Source organism: Sinohyriopsis cumingii, chromosome 11 (assembly GCF_028554795.1).
Source record: "Sinohyriopsis cumingii isolate HCF-2022 chromosome 11, ASM2855479v2, whole genome shotgun sequence".
In the NCBI taxonomy this organism is placed as follows: domain Eukaryota; kingdom Metazoa; phylum Mollusca; class Bivalvia; order Unionida; family Unionidae; genus Sinohyriopsis; species Sinohyriopsis cumingii.
The window spans coordinates 110,670,791-110,696,532 of record NC_142971.1 but is presented as its reverse complement, the minus strand read 5'-3'; the positions used below and the strand labels follow the sequence as shown (position 1 = coordinate 110,696,532).

At 34.3% G+C, this 25,742-nt stretch overlaps 1 protein-coding gene across 7 annotated transcripts in view; it reads left to right on the top strand.

Moving 5' to 3' along the window:
* The window catches only part of LOC149789290 (uncharacterized), a 163,096-nt gene that overhangs the window by 111,490 nt on the left and 25,864 nt on the right, over positions 1-25,742 (top strand). For all 7 annotated transcript variants that reach the window (XM_089975487.1, XM_089975489.1, XM_089975486.1 and 4 more), the window contains 7 exons: positions 1,383-1,472; positions 6,323-6,481; positions 10,015-10,104; positions 15,203-15,334; positions 16,131-16,226; positions 16,839-16,928; positions 17,645-17,828. In XM_089975487.1, coding sequence (XP_089831613.1) covers positions 1,383-1,472; positions 6,323-6,481; positions 10,015-10,104; positions 15,203-15,334; positions 16,131-16,226; positions 16,839-16,928; positions 17,645-17,828 — 841 coding nt within the window. The remainder of the gene's footprint in view (positions 1-1,382; positions 1,473-6,322; positions 6,482-10,014; positions 10,105-15,202; positions 15,335-16,130; positions 16,227-16,838; positions 16,929-17,644; positions 17,829-25,742) is intronic.

Sequence of the window (25,742 nt, the reverse complement as noted above, 5' to 3'; positions counted from 1 at the left end):
CTGGATATAGAAAACATTTGCCGTATGTAGCAAACATTTTTAATGCAGAAATAAAAGAGGAATCAACATAATGATTTCGTGCTGAAATTTAGTCGGTAGGTATTCTGCCATATTAGGGGTGATGGACAGTATAGAGTGGTATTTATTTTCAAGGGAATTTAAACTGAACATATTTAGACATTTTGTATTACTGTTGTGATTTAATAATTTTTGTGTTGATTTAATAATTTTTGTGTTAAAAGTAGAATTTTATTTGAAAATTAAGGGCTAGATTCATTATTATAATTACATTCAGACTTTTCAAATTTTGTAGCCTTCTGAAATTTGTGCCAATGCTTTTTTGATATGTATTAATTTATAAATTGTTGACCCTCTTAGGTCATCTAGTTTTCTAATTCAGAATAAAGAAATGGAGTGTGTGTGTGTGTATATGTGTGTATATATATATATATATATATATATATATATATATAGAGTCCCAAGATCTGAAAACCCTCAGGACCAACCAAAACTTTTGGTTTTGAGAGGTTTTTGGTTTTCAGAGTGAATACTATTAAAAGATGGGAAATTTTTAGGACCAAATAATTATTTCAACATCAAGAGGGTTTCAGGTTTCTGAGGTTGTGGTCTTTAGAGATTTCACTGTACTATTTAACTTCCAAACCAAAATATTGGTAATCGTGGCATCATAATTAAATTATCATCTCAAGTGTTTTCATGCAATCATACAGTTTAATGATTGAAATTAAGGAATTATAACAGCAAATATTTATGCTACTTGGAATTTTTTTATTATTAAAAACAATGTTTTTAGTCATAATCTTCATGATCTACTAACAATAATGGATGATATTACTGATTATAATTACAAACATTTAAACCTATCTTGAAAATTTTATGTACTTTTTTATAATTCATTTGCCAGCATGCATTTGTCTTTAAATATTGTTTAATACAAAATTTTCTTTGCTGGCACTATCCCCTGCTTTAATGTAACTAATAAATGTGCCGATGGTAGATAATGGAATAGAATCATTGTAAGACAAGTAATTTAGTTGAACAAGTACTCAGTATCTCCCAGCTTAAAATTTTCAGTACACATTGTAAATAAACCCAAATATTTATCTGCACATGTAAAAAAAATTAGAGATGAATTTATTTACTCTTTGGTGAGTAATTCTTTGAAAAACAAATTCCATAACAGCTTGTATTTTTCTATTCCATGTGTACCAAACTTACATACTTTTAAACTGTTAATTTAAAGGTATTCTAGTCTTGATGGAAACTAAATCTATTTTGACATGTGATCATTTTAAAAATTAATTATTAAAGTTGATACCAGTTCAGTTGTGTGTTTTATTATTGTTTTTGCTGTTGAACAGGAGGAAGGCACGGGTAATATGAAAAGTAACCTTGAAACAAAACTGCTTGAATCACAAAAGGAGGCTGAAGATTTCAAGAAAAAATATGAGGTATGTGATGAAACCTGAATTTTTTTTGTTGTGAAAGAATGCCATAGTAACTCAGTTCAAAAAGTGACAATTTTATTCCTTGATTTTGTTTGTCCCAGAAAAATCGAGTTATTATACTAATGTTGGCATTTGTGTTGATGTCAACATATAAAAAGATATACATACATACTGCCTCACTGCATCAACCATTTTTTCTTCCTGTATCTTAGGCAACAGTTTGGAGTAGGAAACCAACATTTTTCAAACTTTGCTTTTAATTAGCACTGTATAGCTGTTTAGGTTGATTTGATATTAAAGACTAATATGCCATAATACAATCATCCAATCAGAACAATATGTGCTTCTTTATTAATACCACACCCATACAACAAAAAGTCTCATTTCACATTTTACTGGCTTAGGCAAAGTCTTTGTGTTTGGTTTATTGCCATGTATGTTTATTCACCTTGTACATATACTGTTATTCCTACAGTTATAAAACTTTGTGGTAGGATGCATTTTGATGAGCACTACAACCTCATCACAAAAAACTAGGTCACCCTGACTCATATTTCATGTTTCAATGACTTTGATTCTCTTATGTGTTTTAAGTTTATTTCTCAAGTACTGTGCATGTTACAGTCATCAAACTAGATAGTTGTTTGCATTTCTATTACAACCACACCTTTATAACAAAAGAAGGTCACAGTGACCAACATTGCAGATGGTATTGTCATAGGTTTGGTTTTTGCTTTGTCATAGGTTAAGATTTTGCTTTTAGCTCATGACTACATAGGCTTTTTGCATGCTGTATGCAAACTGTTGTACTAGAAACCATGAAACTTCATAAGGCAGTGCAATAATATGAGTAATACACCCACACTGAACAAAGTGATCACTGTGAGCCATATTTCATGCTTCACTGACTTTGGTTAAATTTTGCATTTAGCTGTTGATGCTAGAATCATTACACTAAATAATTGTACACATCATTATTAGTAGTATGCATACAAAAAAGGTCATTGTGACCTGTATGTTACATTCGATGGGCTTAGGTTGAGATTTTGCATTTAGGTCATGACCACCGATTTTTTTACACTCTGTACACACAGTCATATCTAGAATCATGAAACTTGGTGAGGGGACATATCTTTATATGTACTGTATCCATATTGAAAAAGAGGTCTTTATGGCTTATATTTTATGTATCAGTGACCTTGTTGACTTTTTCTTTTTAAGAACATTTTTTGGATTTTTCTTGTTAAAATCCTGAACTTGATAATTGGATGCATCTCTGTTATTACTATAGCCTTACATCTAAAGACAGTCACTGTACAATTTATACTTTGCTAAAATAGATGACAATTATTGTGTTTCGCTCATGACCACCTGGATCTTTTCATACGATTTGTTTTATCAAACACAGAAGGCCGTTTTTAACTACTGTAGTAAGAGTAAATGTGTATTTAATGCTAAACATTTCATATTAATGCTCATCAGTTGTGTATTTAATGCTAAACATTTCATATTAATCATCATCAGTTGTGTATTTAATGCTAAACATTTCATATAGCTTGTGTTATTTATTCCTCATTTCAATAAGTTATGTTATCATTGATTACTCTCTGGTTCTAGTTATTTGTTATTCATTTCAGTTAATTTTACAATCATTGATTACTCTCTGGTTTTAGTTATTTATTCTTCATTTCAGTGAATTGTACAATCATTGACTACACTCTGGTTTTAGTTATTTATTCTTCATTTCAGTGAATTGTACAATCATTGACTACACTCTGGTTTTAGTTATTTATTCTTCATTTCAGTGAATTATGCAACCATTGATTACTCCCTGGTTTTAGTTATTTATTCTTCATTTCAGTTAATTTTACAATCATTGATTACTCTCTGGGTTTAGTTATTTATTCTTCATTTCAGTGAATTATGCAACCATTGATTACTCCCTGGTTTTTATTATTCATTTCACTCAAGACACCAGATAGGAACATCAGTGAAATGATGAAAAGTTTAATTCTTTGCCATCATAAAATTCAGCGTGGAAATTTCAGTTTTAACTCTCTGTTCAAAGCAATATAAAATGATCATGTAGATGTTACTTAACTTAAAGTATTAGATATACATTGTTATATTTATCTGGCATGTCCACATGTATAACAGTCATGTTTCTTTATAATGTGTGAGACAATGTTATTTATTTTGAATATGTCCAAATGTATAACAATTATGTTTCATTGCTCTAGAATCAGTGTTTTTTATCCAATGTGTCCACATGTATAGTCATGTTTCATTGCTCTAGAATCACAGTGTTTTTTTATATCCAATGTGTCCACATGTATATAGTCATGTTTCATTACTCTATAGACACTGAGTTATCAATATACTGTGTGTCTATATGTATTGCAATCATATTTCATTGCTCTCCATCTTTTGTGATCTCTTCTGAAAATCAGTGTCAAAACTCTGATGTCTCATCATGTGATATATTTGTGTCTGGCATGAATACCTGTCACTGATCATCCAACCATGTCTGGCATGAATACCTGTCACTGATCATCCAACCATGTCTGGCATGAATACCTGTCACTGATTATCCAACCATGTCTGGCATGAATACCTGTCACTGATCATCCAACCATGTCTGGCATGAATACCTCTTACTGATCATCCAACCATGTCTGGCATGAATACCTGTCACTGATTATCCAACCATTTCTGGCATGAATACCTGTCACTGATCATCCAACCATGTCTGGCATGAATACCTGTCACTGATCATCCAACCATGTCTGGCATGAATACCTCTCACTGATCATCCAACCATGTCTGGCATGAATACCTGTCACTGATCATCCAACCATGTCAGAGGACATGAGAATGTTTCTGACTACTGTGTCAGTTGGTTAATTGAATTTGTATCTCCTTCTTGGCATGGACCTGCAATGCTTTCAAGCACAACAAGAATATTGGTGCTCAAATTAACATTAGAAATAACAGAAACAAATAATTATGTAAAACTATAACAACAAAACAACATTGATATGACCTGCTCATGTTTTTATCACTTATTTATTCAGTTGTTAAAATAATTATAGGTATAGACATCATGATTTTCTTAGGTACATAAATTTACAAAGTTTGAACAAGAAACTAGGGGCCAAACAGTAAATATATTAATGTATTAATTGTGAAAAATTACAGACAGTAGATTACTAGTCTAGAAAATGATGAAGAACATGATGCTGATATGGATGAAACAGTATTTAAAATAAATCACAGTTCTGATGATTGACATGTTATTGTACATCATATTATTTGCTTAGCTTTATTATTGTGAGTAAAAGATATGTACTGGAAATTATGCAGTGTTCCCGCTGTTTTCTTGGATTTGGGGTTTTTATACCCCGAAGTCGCTGACATAGAATGCAACACAAATATTGGAATGGGGGTGGGTACATTGTGAAGAAAATAAAACAGTATCATTGCATTAGAGTATTATATAACAGTAATATTAAAGAAATGAAGATTTCACAACTTATTTGTATATAGTACTTTAAAAAAGTAAAGCTAATGTACAGACAGGCTTTATTGTAAGTTATTTAACAAATCCTCATAAATTAAGTTACACTTATTTTTTTTTCTATAATAAAATAACACAGAGGAATACCGTTTTGAGTGTCTTTCCCTCCGTTAACCAAGTAATCCCATATGCCACTCTAGATTTTTTTATATCCATGAAATTCAGTATCAGTACTGTGCACTCAAAACATATTAATACAGTAGAAACAAGAAGACAGTCATTACCAACTGTAATTATAGTTCTTAGACTAGATATAGTGCAGGCTTCATTGTCTGTATATGAACTGGATTTATCAAGTTGAGATGTTTTGTTTGTGCCAATTTCTGCTTATACCTGATTCATATACATTTTTGAATGAATGGAAATACTTATGAACAATCCAAGGTCAGGTATCAACATTTTTATTGGAAAATCCTTGTTATTTTTGGTGCCAATTACCATAGGCAAGAAAGTACAGCTGCATTGGGGTCTGGATGTTATAATTTCTCCAAATGTTGTTAAACCTGAATTCCAAGATTCCGTTTTGCTTCCCTTTATAATGTGGGGAAGGGATTATACTAGTTTCCTCCAGTGAAGGCTTGCATCATTAGTTGTAATGCTTACTGTGACATGTTCATCCAATATCTTAATTGGAATATGCATTCAGATGTTGTGCAAGATACTTGCATGTTGTTATGCTGTGCAGTTAGTCTACAAAATCTTAATTTTTTTCATATTATAATTAAAGTAATGACATGAAATGAGATATCTGTTTCAAAAGGTAAATAACTGTTTTTTATGTTAAATAATCCCCTGGCATACAGCAGCATGATTAGGATTTATTTAAAATTACAAAACTAAACAATGGTATTATCTGTTGAAATATATATCTCATATCCAGTCATTAGTATTATTTCTTAATTACAAGTATTGGGAATAAATTAGAACAGGTTTGTTACTCTAGATCCCGTAACGGAATAAGAATCCAAATCATAGATATTAACACAATTGTTTGGATATACAAGGTTACTCTGTTCTTTCTTTGGGAAAAAAAATAGTTTTCTTTTTAAACTAATTCATTTAACTCTTACAATAAATCATTTCAGTTTGATATGTTGTCAATTTATTTCACGCTTATCGGTAATAATTTCAGTTCAATATGTTGTACAGACAATTTATTTCACTCTTACAGGTAATCATTTCAGTTCAATATGTTGTGCAGAAAATGTATTTCACTCTTACAGGTAATCATTTTAGTTTAATATGTTGTACAGATACTTGTATTAACTTGCTACAGGAAACATCAGAACATGTTACCAGACTCCAAAGTGAAGTTGAAAAGCTAAAGAAAGAGTTAAGTGACCTTCAGCAGAAGTTGACCTTAACTCAAGATGACCTTGCAAAGACCAAGGATAGGGAGACAGAACTCAATAATTCCTTTGAGGAACTCAGTGAAGTAAGTTTCCTTGCTGTTGACAATATATGTAGTGGTGATGGACTCCTTATTCCACTTGCTGTAAATATTGTGATTCAGTACATTTTTATCAGCAATACATTTATGCAAAAGAGAACACTGAATTCAGGCAACGATTAAACAGTAATAACTACAGTGTAAGATAGATTATGTTTAGTTCATCCTTATCTTGCAGTACTTTTTATTGGTAATGTACAGTATTTATTAAATCTGTGAAATGTAATGATGCTAAATTATTATTATTTCAGTATTCCACAAGAATAGAAAAAGTAATTGTTTTCATTTTTCTGTCAGTCATTTATTGTGAATTATTTTTTATGACTTACCAGTTGTCAGAGATTTTTGGGCTGTTTCAAGACACAGATCTAATGAAAGGTTTTCCACTTTTGAGGGCAACAGACATCAGGGATTCATCTGTGAATTTAAATATCCATCAATAGATCATGTTTTACACATCCACAAAATTGATATCAATTAAAATCAATTAAGTCATGTATCCAGGAGCAGGTTTGGATAACAGTTACTCAAAATAACTCTTTGATCTTGAATCTTGATCTTTTTTTAAAAAAGTATTTTGAAAGAAAGGTTTTTTGCACAGTAACTGATAGCAAATGTTGTTTTTGGTCCCATGAAACTATTTCAGTATTTTTATTTTGCATAACCACATTCTGATATGGATAACATTGACCCAGATCTGCCATCACATACTGTGCTCACAGGTCAGGGTCTGCATTGTTTGTTCTGTGGGTTCAAGTGAACAAGATGTGTTTTGGGGTCTGTACAATGATATGTGATTGCAGGAATTTATGCTGGTTTCTCAAAATGTACCCAGAAAGTCAAACAAGTGTTAATAAATTATCCATGAAATTGCAAACTCTACCTTTGTTTACTTTGATAAATCCCCCCATGTTTAGAAAATATTTACTTTGTTTTGAACAGAAGGGGGAATGTGGCCCTAAATAGTATATACCATGACAGTTATGCAATGGCAGGAAGATTTGAGTCTTTGTATTATACACATGTAAATGCAATGTTTGACCAGGTTTCAGTTTCACCAACATAAGTTTAAAAATTAAGCCTAGACATAATATTTGATCAGTCAGTTTCAAGGTGGACTTGAATTTCAGCCAGTCAGATTGCTGGATTCAGTCCAGGCCTAAGTTCTTTTAGAGGAAGTCAGGCCAGGTTTTTATAAATGTGAGCTAAGTGAGAATAAATTTTATATCTCATTGTCTGAAAAAGGCAGTGCTTTAAGTATTTGCTATATGATTAGAGTCAGATTTTGTATGGATTAATTTTAACAGTTTTAATACTTAAATTGTGAAAGAGCAAGTTTGAAGCATTAGTTATCATTGGTGTAAATTTGCAAATTTTAGTTCATATTCACTGTAGCAACAACACTTGAAATGTTTATGTTAGTATCCTTTGCAGGATATAAATATTGGAATTGTACACTTGTATTATTCTACCATCTCATATTTAACCATATTGTTAGTTGTGTGTCATCATGAATAAAGGGGCATTAGACATATTGACCATGGTCCATGTGCTTGCTCTATAACAAGGAAAAGTGATGGCCACATTCATACTCTGTGCAGTACCACTGGTTGGCTTAACAGCCATACAGAAATTCATTATGATGGTTCAGCAGTTCCATGATGGCATGTTTGCTCATGTCAAAGATAATGGCAAATCATCTGAGTCATTGCCAGTCACTAATGGAGTCAAGCAAAGCTCTGTATTGACCCCACCCCATTTCATTGTAATGTTCTCTGCCATGCTTATGGATGCCTTCCATAACTGTGACACTGGGATCAACATCAGATACCAGACTAATGGCTAGATCTTTCATTTGAGGAGACTGCAGGTGAAGAAGTTACAGGAAGTGACTGTTTGTGATCTGTTTGCTGATGACTGTTCCCAGAATGCCAAATCTGAGTCTGACAAAAGTATGGACCATTTCTTTTCAGCTTGTGACAGTTTTGGCATAACAATCAGTATCCAGAAGACAGGCAATGCACCAGTCTTCATCAAGAAAGTCTTAATTAGAGATTCCCATCACTGTAAAGGCCAAATCCTCCTGGCAGTGGTCAGGTTCACATATCTTAGCAGCACACTGTCGTGTGCAGCTCACATTGATGATGAAAGTAATGCCAGGATTGCTCAAGTAATTATGGCCTTTAGAAGGCAGTGCACATATGTGGGAGCACAGAGTCATCAGTCTACAAACAAAACTGAAGGACTACAGAGCCACTGTGTTGCCAACCCAACTGTATGCATACAACTGAACTGTGTACAGATGTCATGCCAAGAAGCTGAATTATGTTCACATGGGCTGCCTGAGGAAACTGATAAGATGGCAAGACAGGAATTCAGACTCTAGGTTCTCACACTTGCAGCTATTCCATGCATGCACACTCTGCTGATAAAATTACAGTTGAGATGAGCAAACCACATCATCTGGACGTGAGAATCAATGCTAAAGATCTTGTATGGTAAGTTGATGGAGGGAAAGTGATTTCAGTGAGGTCAGAAGAAATTTTTCAAAGATTCCTTGAAACACTTAAAGATTGACCTTGAGATTTGTAAACCTTTAACTCAATCACTCTTTCTGGTAAAGTCTCATCCATACTGCAGCTACTGACTTTGAATGGAGTAGAATTATAGAGGCAGTGCAGTAGCAAGCTATGTAACTGCAGCATTTCCTCAATTGATGAAGCAAACCCAAGCAACATCACCTGCTGTGCAGTGTACCACAGACTTCACCGCATAAACTGGCCTGGTCATTCACTTGAATACTCACAGAAACCAAACTATTTCGTGATGTCATGATCATCTTTGAACCTGAAGGACAAACAGCACATGGCTTAATAGAATTAAACAGTATTAAAACTTCTCCTATGCTAACAACATTAAAATGGAACTAAAACTACTCCTCAAATGGTGTCATATGACAAGCAACACTTCAATACCTCTACAGTCTACATTTAACTTTTCATCAGCCTTGTTTTAATTTGTTCTTATTTATGCCCCAAATGTGAAAACAGAAGGGGCATATTGTTTTGCTGCTGTTCACTCATACATCCATACTTCATAAGTCTGTATGACAGACCCAAATCCGTTTAAGCTGAAACATAGATTCGTGAAATTTTATTCACTCTGTTATGGTCGTTAGTTGATGACCTGATTAGATTTACATCATAATATGATTATGAACAAAACCCACTTGACATAGGCATACAGACACAACATTTTGTCGGCTTGTTATTTTGAATTCATATGTTAATTACCTGTCAGATTTTCAGGCCATTGCAGTTGTTTTTGTATTTCTTTGTGCACATTTTAACTCCTTTTATTAATCTATTTATCATGATATACAAGATTAAAAAATACAGTTGAGGTGGACAAATTAAAGTTGGCAAGCATCTTATTTATGCCCCAAATTCACTTGACATTTAACCTTGAACATAGAAATCATCCAAACACACACATATTTTATTTTTTACTTTTTTCAGGTCAGAAATGCAATGAATAAACAGATGGTAGAGTTAGATAGTGAGCTACAGGAAGTCCGGAAAAAGAAAGATGAATTACAGAAGCAGAATGTAAGTAATCTCTATACTGGTAATAATTTAGTTTAATAATACATAAAGGATATTTTCTTTTCCTTCTTTAGTACCAGATATTTTTTATTGTGTGGTATGAAAAAGGTGATATTTTAATGAGTGGCATTTTTTGTGCCACAATAATATATCTTGTATTTACACAGGACACAAAATAAATATTTTTATTAGATGCCAGATTTGCTCCAGAATCAAAGCATATAAGATTAGACTCACTCTTCAAGCACAACACACCACCCTCTCATCTTAAATTCACTTCACTTTCATACAGTGATCAAAGAAATATCAGTTGCTTAAGAGTGTGATAGGATTGGAATGACCTAATCTGCCACAGTTAATTACTTATTTTAAAAATTTTAAAACTATTTTATCAAATCTGACAACAAAGCAAGTTCAATTTAACAATGCATCACAAGATGTTATCATTCTTGTAAATGAGGTAAGGGCAGATAACTTCATAGAGACACAAACATCAGATTTCTTCAGCAAAATTAATTTTCATGTCAGAAATGTAATACAGTTTCTCATTTTTATGTCCTTGTATACAGCTTCTATAGTCGAAACACAATCAGGCATCACATGGCATGATGCAAAATCATATTTTTTAACAAGTGAAAATATAGTTTTCAGATGTGAAAATATATAAATGAAAAAGTATGAAAATTATTTTGCTGATAAGTTTCAATATTTCACCTTTAAGTATATAATAAATATCCACATTGTTTACTAGATATATACTCCATGAGTGAAGTAGAAACTTTGTATTGTTATGAGTGGCAAACTAAAAAGAGTGTTCATTTTTTAGGTGGAAAATGTTCCACATGGATCCTTTTCTATTCTGTGCAAATGTGTTTTTCACTTATAAACAAGAAAGATGTATTACTGTAACTGTATTAAAATTATGTTCCAGAATTTTCCAATAATTTATGACTATTTTCTAATAAACTGGTTTTATTTTATTGAATTACCAGTAATGACTGTTTTAATATGAAAATGAAGCAATTTTTTTTTCTTAAACACTTATGGATTGATAGTCTGAACATTTCTGGAGTGGTGGTAGCATCACAGAGCAGTCAAATCTGACAACCTTCTGAGCAAGGTTCTTGTAAACTAAAGATTTCAGTGATAGTGACCTTTACCAACTTACGTGTTGTATATTGAACTGTTTATGAGCTTATATTTTGGATGTTGCATTTTCACTGTTTGTGAGTTTTACCTATCTAGGAGTTGCATATTTCGGTGATTGTGAGTTTCACCTATCTATATGTTGCATATTTGGTGATGGTGATTTTTACTTATCTAGGTGTTGATTATTTGGTGATTGTGAGTTTCACCTATCTAGGTGTTGCATATTTGGTGATTGTGAGTTTTACCTATCTATGTGTTGCATATTTGGTGATTGTGAGTTTTACCTATGTGTTGCATATTTGGTGATTGTGAATTTTACCTATTTTTTTTGATGTTGCATATTTATTTTGTTGTGCCTGCATTCAGTTGTAAATTCTGTGACCTTGACAAAATGGCAGCACAATTCAGTAATTGACTTATTACACAAATTTCAATAGTCACTTAATTTTGGTTTGCTATCCACCCATGCTCTATGACGTGAATGTTATCAAACACAAGAGTGTAATGAAAGCTACGTATTGTAATTGTTCATGAGTTTTGCCCTAAAACTTGTGTTATTTGTTGGAATGCATATGATGTATTGGTGGCACTGAATATTGAAAAAAAATACTGGTTGTCATATGTTTGCTGAATACCAATTTGCAAGATTCCTAGTGAAAAACTGTTTTAAATATGCTACTTCAGATCTGCAAGTTGTTTAGAGTTTGTTGTTGGGTATTTTTTGAATAGATCCTTCTCATTGGTTACATACAGTGTGGCACATTATTTTATTTATGACTTGTTCACCTCATCATGCAAGAGATGGAGTATGGAGAGGGAGAAAGAAAAAAGAAGAGTGAAATAAATATGGAAGCCATCATATCAAAGGATAGACATTTTCCTAAATTAGTAAAGAAAGTAGCTCAAGAGGTCATCTTGGCACAGTAGCAATACTGCATGTATTGCCTGTGTGGTGATATAATTTAGTCTGACACTTAAACTATGACCGTCAGAAAATGACACATAAAGTATGCTGATTTTTTTATGTTGTGTCTTAACATTAGTATGATAGTCTAGATGTAGTTGAATTTAGGACTAATATAGTAGATTTCATTAAGATGTGGATAAATGAAGGAAAGATATAAGAACTTAGTGTTTGTAAACCCATAAGTATAATATATTATTTGAAATTCTTGTCATTTAGTTTGCATTGTTTAAATTGAAATTTGTTTTACTGACCATGTCTGGCCAAAATGTCATTGCTGCCAGTTGGAACAGAAAAGGTTCACAAGAACATAGGCAAGTTTTTCTGAAGAGATTCCCTATTTTTTCATTGAACACTGACAGTCCTCATGGAATGAAATTTCTAATCAGGTAGAGGAGGCATAACCCAAATTTGGGTGGTGAATGTTGATAAATCCTCATCTGGATGATTACCTAAAATTTGGTCACAGCATTCTGTAGTGTCTCATGTCTTAGGCCAAACTATGGCTGAGTGATTCTGTAGTTTCTCATTTAAAACTTAAAAGGTCCAACAGAACCAATTTTTTGGTTACTTTATACAAGGTATTGGAAGGTTACTTTATGCATGGTATTGGAAGGTTACTTTATGCATGGTATTGGATGGTTACTTTATGCATGGTATTGGAAGGTTACTTTATGCATGGTATTGGAAGGTTACTTTATACAAGGTATTGGATGGTTATTTTATGCATGGTATTGGAAGGTTACTTTATGCAAGGTATTGGAAGGTTACTTTATGCATGGTATTGGATGGTTACTTTATGCATGGTATTGGAAGGTTACTTTGTACAAGGTATTGGATGCTTACTTTATGCATGGTATTGGAAGGTTACTTTATGCAAGGTATTGGAAAGTTACTTTATGCAAGGTATTGGATGCTTACTTCATGCATGGTATTGAAAGGTTACTTTATGCAAGGTATTGGATGCTTACTTTATGCATGGTATTGGAAGGTTACTTTATGCAAGGTATTGGAAGGTTACTTTATGCAAGGTATTGGATGCTTACTTTATGCATGGTATTGGAAGGTTACTTTATGCAAGGTATTGGATGGTTGCTTTATGCAAGTTATTGGATGGTTACTTTATGCAACGTATTGGAAGGTTACTTTATGCAAGGTATTGGAAGGTTACTTTATGCATGGTATTGGATGGTTACTTTATGCAAGGTATTGGATGGTTACTTTATGCAAGGTATTGGATGGTTATTTTATGCAAGGTATTGGATGGTTACTTTATGCATGGTATTGGAAGGTTACTTTATGCAAGGTATTGGAAGGTTACTTTATGCAAGGTATTGGAAAGTTACTTTATGCAAGGTATTGGATGCTTACTTCATGCATGGTATTGAAAGGTTACTTTATGCAAGGTATTGGATGCTTACTTTATGCATGGTATTGGAAGGTTACTTTATGCAAGGTATTGGAAGGTTACTTTATGCAAGGTATTGGATGGTTACTTTATGCATGGTATTGGAAGGTTACTTTATGCAAGGTATTGGATGGTTGCTTTATGCAAGTTATTGGATGGTTACTTTATGCAATGTATTGGAAGGTTACTTTATGCAAGGTATTGGAAGGTTACTTTATGCATGGTATTGGATGGTTACTTTATGCAAGGTATTGGATGGTTACTTTATGCAAGGTATTGGATGGTTATTTTATGCAAGGTATTGGATGGTTACTTTATGCATGGTATTGGAAGGTTACTTTATGCAAGGTATTGGAAGGTTACTTTATGCAAGGTATTGGATGGTTACTTTATGCAAGGTATTGGATGGTTACTTTATGCATGGTATTGGAATGTTACTTTGTACATGGTATTGGAAAGTTATTTTATGCATAGTATTGGAAGGTTACTTTATGCATGGTATTGGAAGGTTACTTTATGCAAGGTATTGGAAGGTTACTTTATGCAAGGTATTGGATGGTTACTTTATGCATGGTATTGGATGGTTACTTTATGCATGGTATTGAAATGTTACTTTGTACATTGTATTGGAAAGTTATTTTATGCATGGTATTGGAAGGTTACTTTATGCAAGGTATTGGATGCTTACTTTATGCATGTTATTGGAAGGTTACTTATGCATGGTATTGGAAGGTTACTTTATGCATGGTATTGGAAGGTTACTTTATGCAAGGTATTGGATGGTTACTTTATGCAAGGTATTGGATGGTTACTTTATGCATGGTATTGGAAGGTTACTTTATGCATGGTATTGGATGGTTACTTTATGCAAGGTATTGGAAGGTTACTTTATGCAAGGTATTGGATGGTTACTTTATGCATGGTATTGGAAGGTTACTTTATGCATGGTATTGGAAGGTTATTTTATGCATGGTATTGGATGGTTACTTTATGCATGCTATTGGAAGGTTACTTTATACATGGTATTGGAAGGTTACTTTATGCAAGGTATTGGATGGTCACTTTATGCATGGTATTGGATGGTCACTTTATGCAAGGTATTGGATGGTTACTTTATGCATGGTATTGGATGGTTACTTTATGCAAGGTATTGGATGGTTAATTTGTGCATGGTATTGGAAGGTTACTTTATGCATGGTATTGGATGGTTACTTTATGCAAGGTATTGGATGGTTACTTTATGCAAGGTATTGGATGATTACTTTATGCAAGGTATTGGATGGTTACTTTATGCAAAGTATTGGAAGGTTATAAAATGCAGTAAAACATGGTAAATGATACAAATTGAAAGTATAGTCATATATTATTTCTATGGAGTTCCAAAAACCCTCCATATTTATCTTGTTTACATTCCAATTTTTCATTCAGATTCAATTACAAGTACTGGTAATCGTAAAATGTCTGATTACAATTATTTGTGATAATTTAGAAATTAGTAATTACAGAGATTGCAATCAACATGACACAAGGTCTGGTCAAGATTTTACAGGAATGTGCAGCATTTTCTTATCTCTTTTTAGACCTCCATGGAAGATGAATTGATTACGCTAAGGAAACAATATGGAGACACAAAATCAATGTGTGATTCATTTGAAAAAGATACTGCAAATTTAAGGAAATCTTTAGAGAAAGAAAAAGAGGACAGAAAACAGGTAATAACACATGTATATTTTATTTATGTCTGTATATCCTACTTTGTGCACATACATTTGTGTGTGTGTGTGTGTTTTCAATATGCTGAGACTTTTTTTAAAAATTAACAAAATATATTATCACTATATGACTTATAATTAAAAGTTTTGAATTTCATGATGTTGATTCCAAATTCCTGGGCACTTTCTGCTGTTTTTGAGAGTAAAGTGAGATATCAAGGTTTCCTTTACCAATTTTGATTCCAATTTTATTCATGTTTAGCAAACAGGGACCTGTTATTTTAGTATTTTAAGAAACATTGGGATCCATACCTGCCCCAGCATTATAAGTGGGTTTGTGAGTTATATGGGTGTGCTAAATTGAAGGAGCAGTGCATGAAGTGCAGTTAAAGAGATTTTATGGACTAAGTCTTCTTTTTCTTGGTACTGACTTATGATCAGAGTGGTGTGCCACTTGTAGTTAGAAACAATTTCTTAATGAAACAGTTGTTTTATTCCAGTTTGAATAAATACAGAAATTCTTCAAAATACCAGTAACATGGTCAAGAGAAAACCGTTGATAAGGAAGAGGACAGCACTTGAAAAAGACAGCATGCCAGTCTTTAAATAGGGTCTTGAAATGGTGTGGAAGAAAATGGTACTTTTCTAGGGGATATTGACTAATTCTGACTCACACTATTTTATTTTTTTGTACATCCCTGTTACCTGTCTATTGAGAGAGAGAGAGAGAGAGAGAATAAGTTATAATGTTGTTCTTTGTAAATTTTTCATATTTTTAATATGACAAAATTTTCAGGAAGTTTCCACACTGGAGGATGCTAGGGAAATCTTAATTGCACAGAAACTTGAGATTCAGAACAGAATTTCTGGATATGAAGAAGAGGCCCAAAAGGTCAGTACAACATCAATGTATACAACTTTATCAACAACCAAAACCTTTTGGGGCTTTTTTATGTCTCTTCAAAAGCAAGGGCAGTCTTGTAAAATATTTCTGTTTTACAGTGTAGTATATGTCTTTATGAAAGGTTATTATGACATTTCCAGGGTACTTTGATAATGCCAATCTTCATAATTTCAGCATGTTAGAGTGTATCATTTAAACATTTAAGGAAGTTTCAACATATGCAGTAGGTTAGAGTATATCATTTAAACATTTAAGGAAGTTTCAACATATGCAGTAGGTTAGAGTGTATCATTTAAACATTTAAGGAAGTTTCAACATATGCAGTAGGTTAGAGTGCATACAAAAAGTGTTCCATTAGAGTACATTTCGGTTTAGCACATCAGCTTAAGTTTATTTCATACCAAACCTCATATTTATATTTTTCTCATTCTTGCTAGAGTATCAGACATTTATTGCTGAGTAAAATTCATATTTTTTAAATATAAATTTAACCTTAAATTGCTGCAGAATTATTAAATGTTAATAAAAAGGTGGAGCAATCTAATTCCTTGATATATCACTAGACAGCAAAAGAGATTAAAATCATTAAATTCTTTTCAGACAAAAGAGGAAATTGAGAGAGTTAAGGCAAATGCTGCAAACGTTCAGCATATGTTAAGAGAAGAGAATTCAGCACTTCAAACAAAATGTGTAAGTTCTTTAGATTGTAATGTAAATTATTTTTACTGATAGTTCAGACTTATTCTTATTTCCACAAAAACACTGAATCAGTAACTTTACAGTAATGGTCCTTTTTATCAGTACTCAAAAATGTTATATTTTCTCTTCAAAAGGAATTAGAGGACTGAAAATAGACCAAAAACAATAATTCATATTTACAGCAGATGCTTAAAGGTCTGATCCATTTTTTCAGTCGTAAACAGTTTTCTTATACTGCAGAACTAATGTAGTTTCCAGTGAGAAAAATGGTTTTGTAGATTATCAAATGAGCTGTTGGTTTGTCTGTCAAAATCTGGTGTTTATCTGGTCAGATTTTATTCCATTCTCAAATCACTTTTATCTGGCATCATTTAATCTAGTAGATATTGTACTGTCTTATCGCTGTTATTTGACATCATTTAATCTAGCAGTTACTTTTATTTGACAACTTCATTAAAAAATATTTAATTATATTGTATTTAAATTCATAATGTAAAAAAAAAAAATCCATTTCCAACTGAAAAATGTTATAAAAGCTGTACACCCTATTGCTTAGATGATTCTTTTATAGCTAAAGTTAAAGTTGAAAGACAAACAACACAGATTATAGGAAAATTTCCACATTGTAAAGATTTTGCTACTTTTTTCTGAAACATTCATGTATGCAATGATAATAATACACATTTTCTACATGTATGGTGTTCTAGGACAGTGTACAGAATGAAAAGGAAAATGTTCAGAGAGAGCTCGATGAGGAAAGGGCCCGTTTTGATATGCAGTTGTCTGTCCTTAATGAGAACCTGACAACAGTCCGTGGAGATCTTGTCACCACACAGGAACAGCTACAGAGAAACCAACAGAAGATGGATGAACTAAGTGGACAAAAGTTAGGTTGTATACATAACATGTATTATCATTTTTAGCAGTGCATAATGTTTCCAGTCACCAAGACTGTTGTTTAACTGATGGACAAAATACAGTTTGGAACATAAACTTAGGCATGTTTTACCCATCATTTAAACTAAGTGATTGATTAGATGAGGATCAGACCTTGAAACTGCTTTGATTACCCTATAGCCACATCTTCTCTGGCCTGCCAAACTTTTTTTGGTATCTTTCTTATGTCTGAGAAGTACAGACAATGGCAGGTAACCAGATCTTAATATTTTTATAATTTTGATGGATCATCTTATTCTTATCATTCTTCAGCTTATCAAAATAATTTGTATCTCCTCTGGTCCGAGACCACAAGAGCTTATTGATGACTGGTTGTCCATTGTCTGTCATCCCCTCCATTTATTTGCACAAGTTTGTTTTCACTAATTCACCTAAATTATTTTGAGGATTACCATAAAACATGACACAACATTCAAAGTCTAGTTGGTCCCAAAGGAAAATTGTGCCACTTGTACATCTTGAAAATCATGATATTGCTACTTCTTCTGAATATCAGCATGAGTTTCATCTTCAGATGTGTAAATTGATCATTACACCTTTGGAGAACTACTACTACCTTGCAAATCAAGTCATCCAGCTAAGAAGCTAAACGTTTTCTGCCATAATAGGTGAAAGTTAGAGTGATCTCCCCTTGGTACAGGGATTGGTGCCAAATCCCGTGAACACTTCAGTCACTATTTTCATTCATGCCAAATAGCACACTCTGTAAACATAGAGGCCTCGCAATCCATATACAGGTTTTGTGGCATTTTCTACCAAATTCAAACTGGAGGAATGTTCTCTTTAAAGGGAATTACATTCAGACCTGTCAACACCAGCCACCCATGGGGAAAATGCAAAACTGGCCAATGTACACAGGAAACTGCTCTGTACTGGTTCACCTTTTAAAGTTTGTTTTTGAACAAACATCATGCTTCAAATATCACTGTAGTTATTGTCATCATCATCATTATTTTTATTAGACTCGTGACTGCCCCTGCTTTCATTGCCAAGAACAGGCTCCCACTCCTGAGAAATCAGATATTTGTGCTGCAGTGGAAATCCTGTCTACTCTGGACACTTCATCTCAGGGTTGTCTACAGTACACAGTGATAGCTCGGAAGTTGTACTTGAAAAGATCTGAATCAGTGGATTTAAGGTGATTTAGCCTCTTCTTCTTACCTGTCAAGGAGGGCAAGGACATAGAAGCACCGGCACTTGCAGCCTTGACAGAACGGGTTAGCCACTGTACATTTCAAGAATTAATCCAAAATGAAATGAACTTACTATGCATCTCAGATTATGAAGTTAAGGCAGTTGCAGAAAACATTGTATTCAAGCGAAACTGTTTCCTAGCTGACATACAAGCCATGGGATGGAGGTAAAGAGTCAATGTCCTCCAGCTTTTACCTCCAAGATCTTTCTTCCCAAAAGGCTCAGCTAGACCTGGTGATGCATATTTACTGTCCTGAGTCTTTGGCAGCTTCCTGTAGATGCAACTTTCTGACTTCCACTGGATTTGTAGGTGGGAAATTTTTCCCTCACAGAAACCATGGCCAGGCATATGGAATATATCCTCCAGCTGGGTTATCTATCAAGAAGCTGCCTCATATACCTTAAGTCACCTGAGAAGGCCTCTTCTGGGTAAAGGGATGTAACTCCCTCCACCTCTTATCTATTCTCCTAAGTTATGATTGGGTAGCAAATTTGAAAAAGATTAATTTTTTTGTAGAAAAATATTTCTTCAGTAATACTTTCTTAAGTCTAATACACATGCACCCTCCCAGACACTCCACAGTTACATCCATTTAGAGAGCATGCACTCTGCTATAGTAATAACTGAAGTATTCATGGGATATGGTGCCAATCCCAGTAAGAAAGGGAGATATCTAACTGCTACCTATCCTATACGGGCAGGTAATGATTACCTTCTTAGCTAAAGTGATTAGTCTGGGAGGGCTGGATTTCCGAGGTAGTAGTAATTCTCCTAAGGTATTGTGATTGGTGAATATTATTGAGAGAAAAAATACTTTACAAGAAAAAGATTGGTTTAACTAAGATGTCTTATGATTTCCAGTTGGTCTTACATGAAAATGGTGTCACTCATCCATCTTGAAAATCAAGAATGAATCTGGTGATGTTCTGGCAACCATAATAATGCTTTTGAAAATCTCATTATCACTAGTTCTAAAAAGAAAGTCATATCAACATGGGATTTTCGAGGAAGATGGTGTCAATTGGATAGCCAGTATAGCTTCAATTTTTTTTTATCTCTACTTAATTTATGGTCATGTTGACAATAGGTTTTACCAAAGGACTTGGGGCCCCGAGTGGCTGAGTGGTCTAAAGCACTCTTCAAAATCATGTTATCACTCAAGAATATCAGAAATGGTGTCAGTACTCAGCAGTTGAAGACAAGAGGCTGTCTTGGATTCCTGGAAATTCTTTTCAGCCATTTGGACTAGTATGCAGAGAGGGCTTTGACTTCCAGTGTATACAACATTAAAAATGAAACTATGCTTCTTCCCGTGTGGAGGATTTTAAGAATATGGGTAATCAGTTCAGCTTACTGTTGCGATTGCTTTGACTCCATTGGCACCTGTACAAAAATGGGCAGCATCACTCTTAACAAGAAAGATAACTCATTGGAAAGATGTGTCAAACACAACCATTGAAAACTGTCTCAAATGCCATAGATTTGCATGAACAAAAAGAAAAGCAAAATGCCATAACTGCAGCAGGTATTCTTTATTTGTAACAGAAAACACCAAAATAATTTTTTAAGTATTCAGTTGTAACAGAAAACACTAAAACCTCATTTAAATGTTCTTTCTTTGTAACAGAAAACACCCAGACATTATCTTTTGAGTGTTCTTTATTTGTATGCAACTGCAGCCTAGTTTACCTAGCCCACTTCTGACTAGCACTGAGATTGCAAGGTGCATCAGTACACAAAAATAATGACTTTACAGATGTGATATTTGTGGAAAATTCATAATTTTCATATGCATGTAAATTATCCAGACAGCAAACTATCTCTCAATTTGCTTGATTTGTTTACTGTGTAAAACCGGCTTGGTGTATAATTTTAAAAGTTCTACTGAGTGCGGCCACCACCATCACCAATTAAAATAGAATAAAGGAACTGGAAAACAAGAGCAAAGAAATAATGCCAAGAGGAGGAAACAATTTGTAAACCGCCAAGCCGTGAACAAAGGAATTGAACAGAACAAAGGAACTATCAAACAAAGGAACGATAGGAACACGTAACAGAAAACAAAGGAGAGACTTATAGCAGAGGAGCAGACTGGGTTAGGACAAAAACAAATCTATGCTATACGCAATTTAAGTAGAAGAATGCAAACTAGGTCCAAACAGATGGCTCTATTCAATCCAAACACGCAAACACACAAACCACCAAACAACCCTATCAATAAATCAGTAAAAATATTGGATGTATCACAACTCCAAACAGCACCAATAAAACATGTAAAACAAGCAAGATTAACGCAAGTAGTACCAACCGCAGCAAACTCGAATTCAACCAACATCACACTGGGACCCCAAATTCTGGTCTCAAACAGAGACCAAACAAACCACAAACCAGCAGACATAATTAACACACCCCCACCCCACCAACAGAAACTACTAGAAATACAAAACTACACTCCAGGGAACAATATAAATACAATGCCAATACTACCGCCAATCGTCATCAAGGAAGCGGAAAAACCAAACACAAATGAAGATATAGACACCACTATTCCAAACCTAACAAATGAATTTGACAGTAACCTACATACCTTAAGCTCCCCACAATTAGACCACATAACCATAACCAGCACCCCAAAATTCACCAAAAATGAAATAACCAATTCTATCTAGAAGCATGCAAACAAACCAACAACAGGAAATCAAGCAAACAACAATAAATCAAAACATTAGGAAAGAAACTAGACACTCAAGCCAAACTCCTGGACCATCTGGGATAATAACAGCAAGGGAACCACCAACCTATGGGAACAAATCCAATGAATTAGACACTACAAAACGACCCAGCAGCATCACTAATATGGCAACCCAAAGACCCCAAACAACCCAAAACACATACCTAGGTAATGGCAAGGGCCCGCTAAAACCCCAAAACAACCCAAAAAAAAACACAAGTAAGGTTAACTCAAAACAGGAAATAAAACAACAACATAACCCCCAAAACAAAATGTACAGTTATCATTCCATCGAATACACCATATACATAAGCAGCAGGTGCAACAGAATTACTAGTCTAAGTACCAGTAGTGTTATGACAGCACAGGCCAAAATTCACACTGGACAATTCAAACTGATAAGACCAAGGCGAAACTACCTCATTGTCCAATGCAGCACAATTCAACAGGTGGAAAAATTCATCCAGATTGAAACTATAGGCCCAATAAAGGTCAAAGTAGAGAGACACCATAGCACTCAGAGGAAACCACGAGTCACTTCAAACTCCAAACACAGTGAAACCACAACTATTCTGGCTGAACCCACTAAAACCACTATCTTTAAAAAAGTAATAGCACTAAACGGATACAACAAGGACATAAGCAATGAACTCCTACTTCATAAACTCACAGCAAATGGAACACAGACCACCAAAGTATATCATCTTAAAAATCACAAGGGACAAGGAACAAACAAAGCAGTTATAGAGGCTACCGAGCCAATACCCTCAATAATAAAATTAGGACAGTCAGGAGTGTACCATAAGCTGGAAAACTACATAAATAGGCCAAGATTTTGCACCAAATGCCTGCACTGGGGACACTATGCCCTCAGATGTAGATTCAAACCAAGATGTAAGTACTGCGGAGGTCAACACAAAGAAGAATGCCACACAATTAAACAAAAATGTGCTAACTGTAAAGAAAACCATTATCCTAGATCGGCAGAATGCAGATTTGCAATAAAAGAGAAACAAATAGTGGACTTAATGAACGAAAAACACCTCACCTACCATTCTGCCAAAAACATTATTTGTAAAAACAACCCCAACACACCAAAATCTACCTCTGAAACAATCAATGAGCACCAAAACTCTCCACGCAGAATCAGAAGGGAAAACATTGCACCACAAAACATACCCTCGAATCAGGAAACAAAAGAACCAAAAACTACAACCCACATTGTAACAAACCATGACCACCCTGATAACACTCCAGATACAAACAAAACTGTCACCCCAAACATCCCCAGATCTAACACACACCCCAACACAGAATTAATACAGGAAGTAATGAACCTAACAACACAAACCATAATGCAAGATCTCAGTAACATAATCAGAACCCTCAAAACCATTTTCACCATACTAGCTGATTGGACCACAAAACTAACAGATAAAGACAACGTCAAAAATGAATAGTACAAAAAATAATAAAATCACCATCTGGCAATGGAACTGCAGAGGAATCTTTAAAAACCTATCAGAACTGCAGAACAAACTGAATAATACGGCTGTAAAACCAGACGTAATCTACCTACAGGAAACCCTCATAACACAAGAACACAAACGCCTGCCCAAACTACAAGGCTATACCCAGGGAATCTTTAAAAACAGACCCATGGGGCAGAAGGGGGTGGACTAGCAATTTTTTTAATAGATACACTACTCTACTATGAAGTAATAGAAGTACCCACTAACCTAAACATCAATAATAGCATCGAAATAATGTCAGTAATGATAAATATAGGAACCACAAACATTCAAATAATAAATGCATACGACCCAGGGGGTACCTTCTGCCCTACCAACCTAATCTCACTAAAGGCAATCACTAATAACAACAACAACAATCTAATGATCTGTGGCGACTTCAACACACACAGAGAATTATGGGGAGGTAAAAAGAAAGATCAAAGAGGAAAAATGGTTGAAAAATGGATAACTGAGAACAATCTGGTCATCTTAAATGACGGGTCGAACACTAGATTAAATCCTGAGGATGGCACTCTCTCAGCCATAGACCTAACCATCACTACCCCAAAATTGGCTCAAATCACAAATTGGTGGGTGGATCAGGAAGATACGTTAGGAAGTGACCATTTTCCCATCACATTCAATATTCAAACAAAAACTCAACACATTCCTAACAAAACCCCACCTAAATGGAGGTACCAACAGGCAGACTGGGACCAATTCCAATTATTACTAGCTAGAGTAAATCCAGATAACTTAGAAAGCCCAAGTATTGACATGTATTATGATAACATAACAGACACAATTATAGAAGCAGCTAACCGATGCATACCAAAGACAACTAATATCCAAAATAAAAACCCTGTACCATGGTGGACTAAACAGTGCAGTATAGCACATAAAGACAAAAAAAAGGGCCTTAAGTAAATATAAACGCACCAAAAATTCTGTCTACTTCCAGTAATATAAAGATAAAGAAAAAGCACTAAAACAAACTATAAAAACTGCTAAAATTAATCTATGGCAAACCTTTTGCTCTAAACTGAGTCTAAAATCAAACTCAAAACAAATATGGGACAAGATAAAAGCCATAAAAGGGAAAGCAACTACCTCAACCCCAAAAATTAAAAATGCCATAACAAATAAAGATAAGGCAGACCTCCTAGCGAAGCATTTTTCGAACATGAGTAGCAACAATAATCACACCAAAAACTTTCAAGAACACAAAAAACTAATGGAGGGAACCCAACCTCAAATGTTTCAAGACCAAGGAACAAAAGAATCTCACCTAAATAGCGACATCACAGTACATGAATGGAAGATAGCCCTATGATCCAAAAGTGAAACATCCCCTGGTAAGGATCAGTTAGGTTACATTATCTACAAAAAACTACCTATCAATATAACAATAGCCATAATCAAACTCTTTAATAGGATATGGGATAAAGGCCAACTACCCACCAAATGGAAACCGGCCATAGTAATACCAATCCCCAAGCTAGGTAAAGATCCCAACAACATAAATTCGTACCGACCCATCTCCCTTACAAACAATATTTGCAAAATAATGGAGACAATAATCGCAAATAGGTTAAAACACCACCTAGAAACCAATAACCTACTCTCCATAAATCAGTGTGGCTTTCGGAACAAACAGTCCACAACTGACCAACTTCTCAGATTGGAAACAGACATCAAACTCGCTTTTAACGCACATAGGAAAACCGATCGCAACCTCATTGCGTTTTTTTTAGACCTAGAAAAAGCATTCGACCTAGTATGGACCAATGGACTAATGGCCAAATTAAACCAATTTGGAATAACTGGACGCTTGTTCAACTGGATTGGTGATTTCCTCACAGGCCGGAAAATTACCACAAGAATAGGCAACACCCATTCGGAAGAATTTTCACTTGAAAATGGAACACCGCAAGGCAGTGTAATAAGTTCCCTACTATTTAACCTAATGGTAAATGACCTTGACCTCAATGTAGCCTCCACAAAAATAAACTTGTCACAATTTGCAGATGATAGTGGCATATGGAGGAATGGAAATCCTGCCAATAACACAGTAGTTAAAGAAATCCAGCAGAGCCTAGACAACATAGGGAGATGGGCAGACAAATGGGGTTTCAAAATATCTCATGAAAAAACTGTGGCAATCATATTCACCCCCAAACGAAATAACAACCTAGTCTATCCAAACTTCTATACACAAAATCAATTAATCAAATACGTAACAGTAGTAAAATTCCTAGGAATGTTCTTTGACAACCACCTCACATGGAATCAGCACATTGAACAACTCACCCAGAATTGTAACAAAGATCTCAGTTTACTCAGGAACATCACAGGGACTGACTGGGGATCCAATCAGGAACCCTCCTCACGATATATAAAAGCCTAAT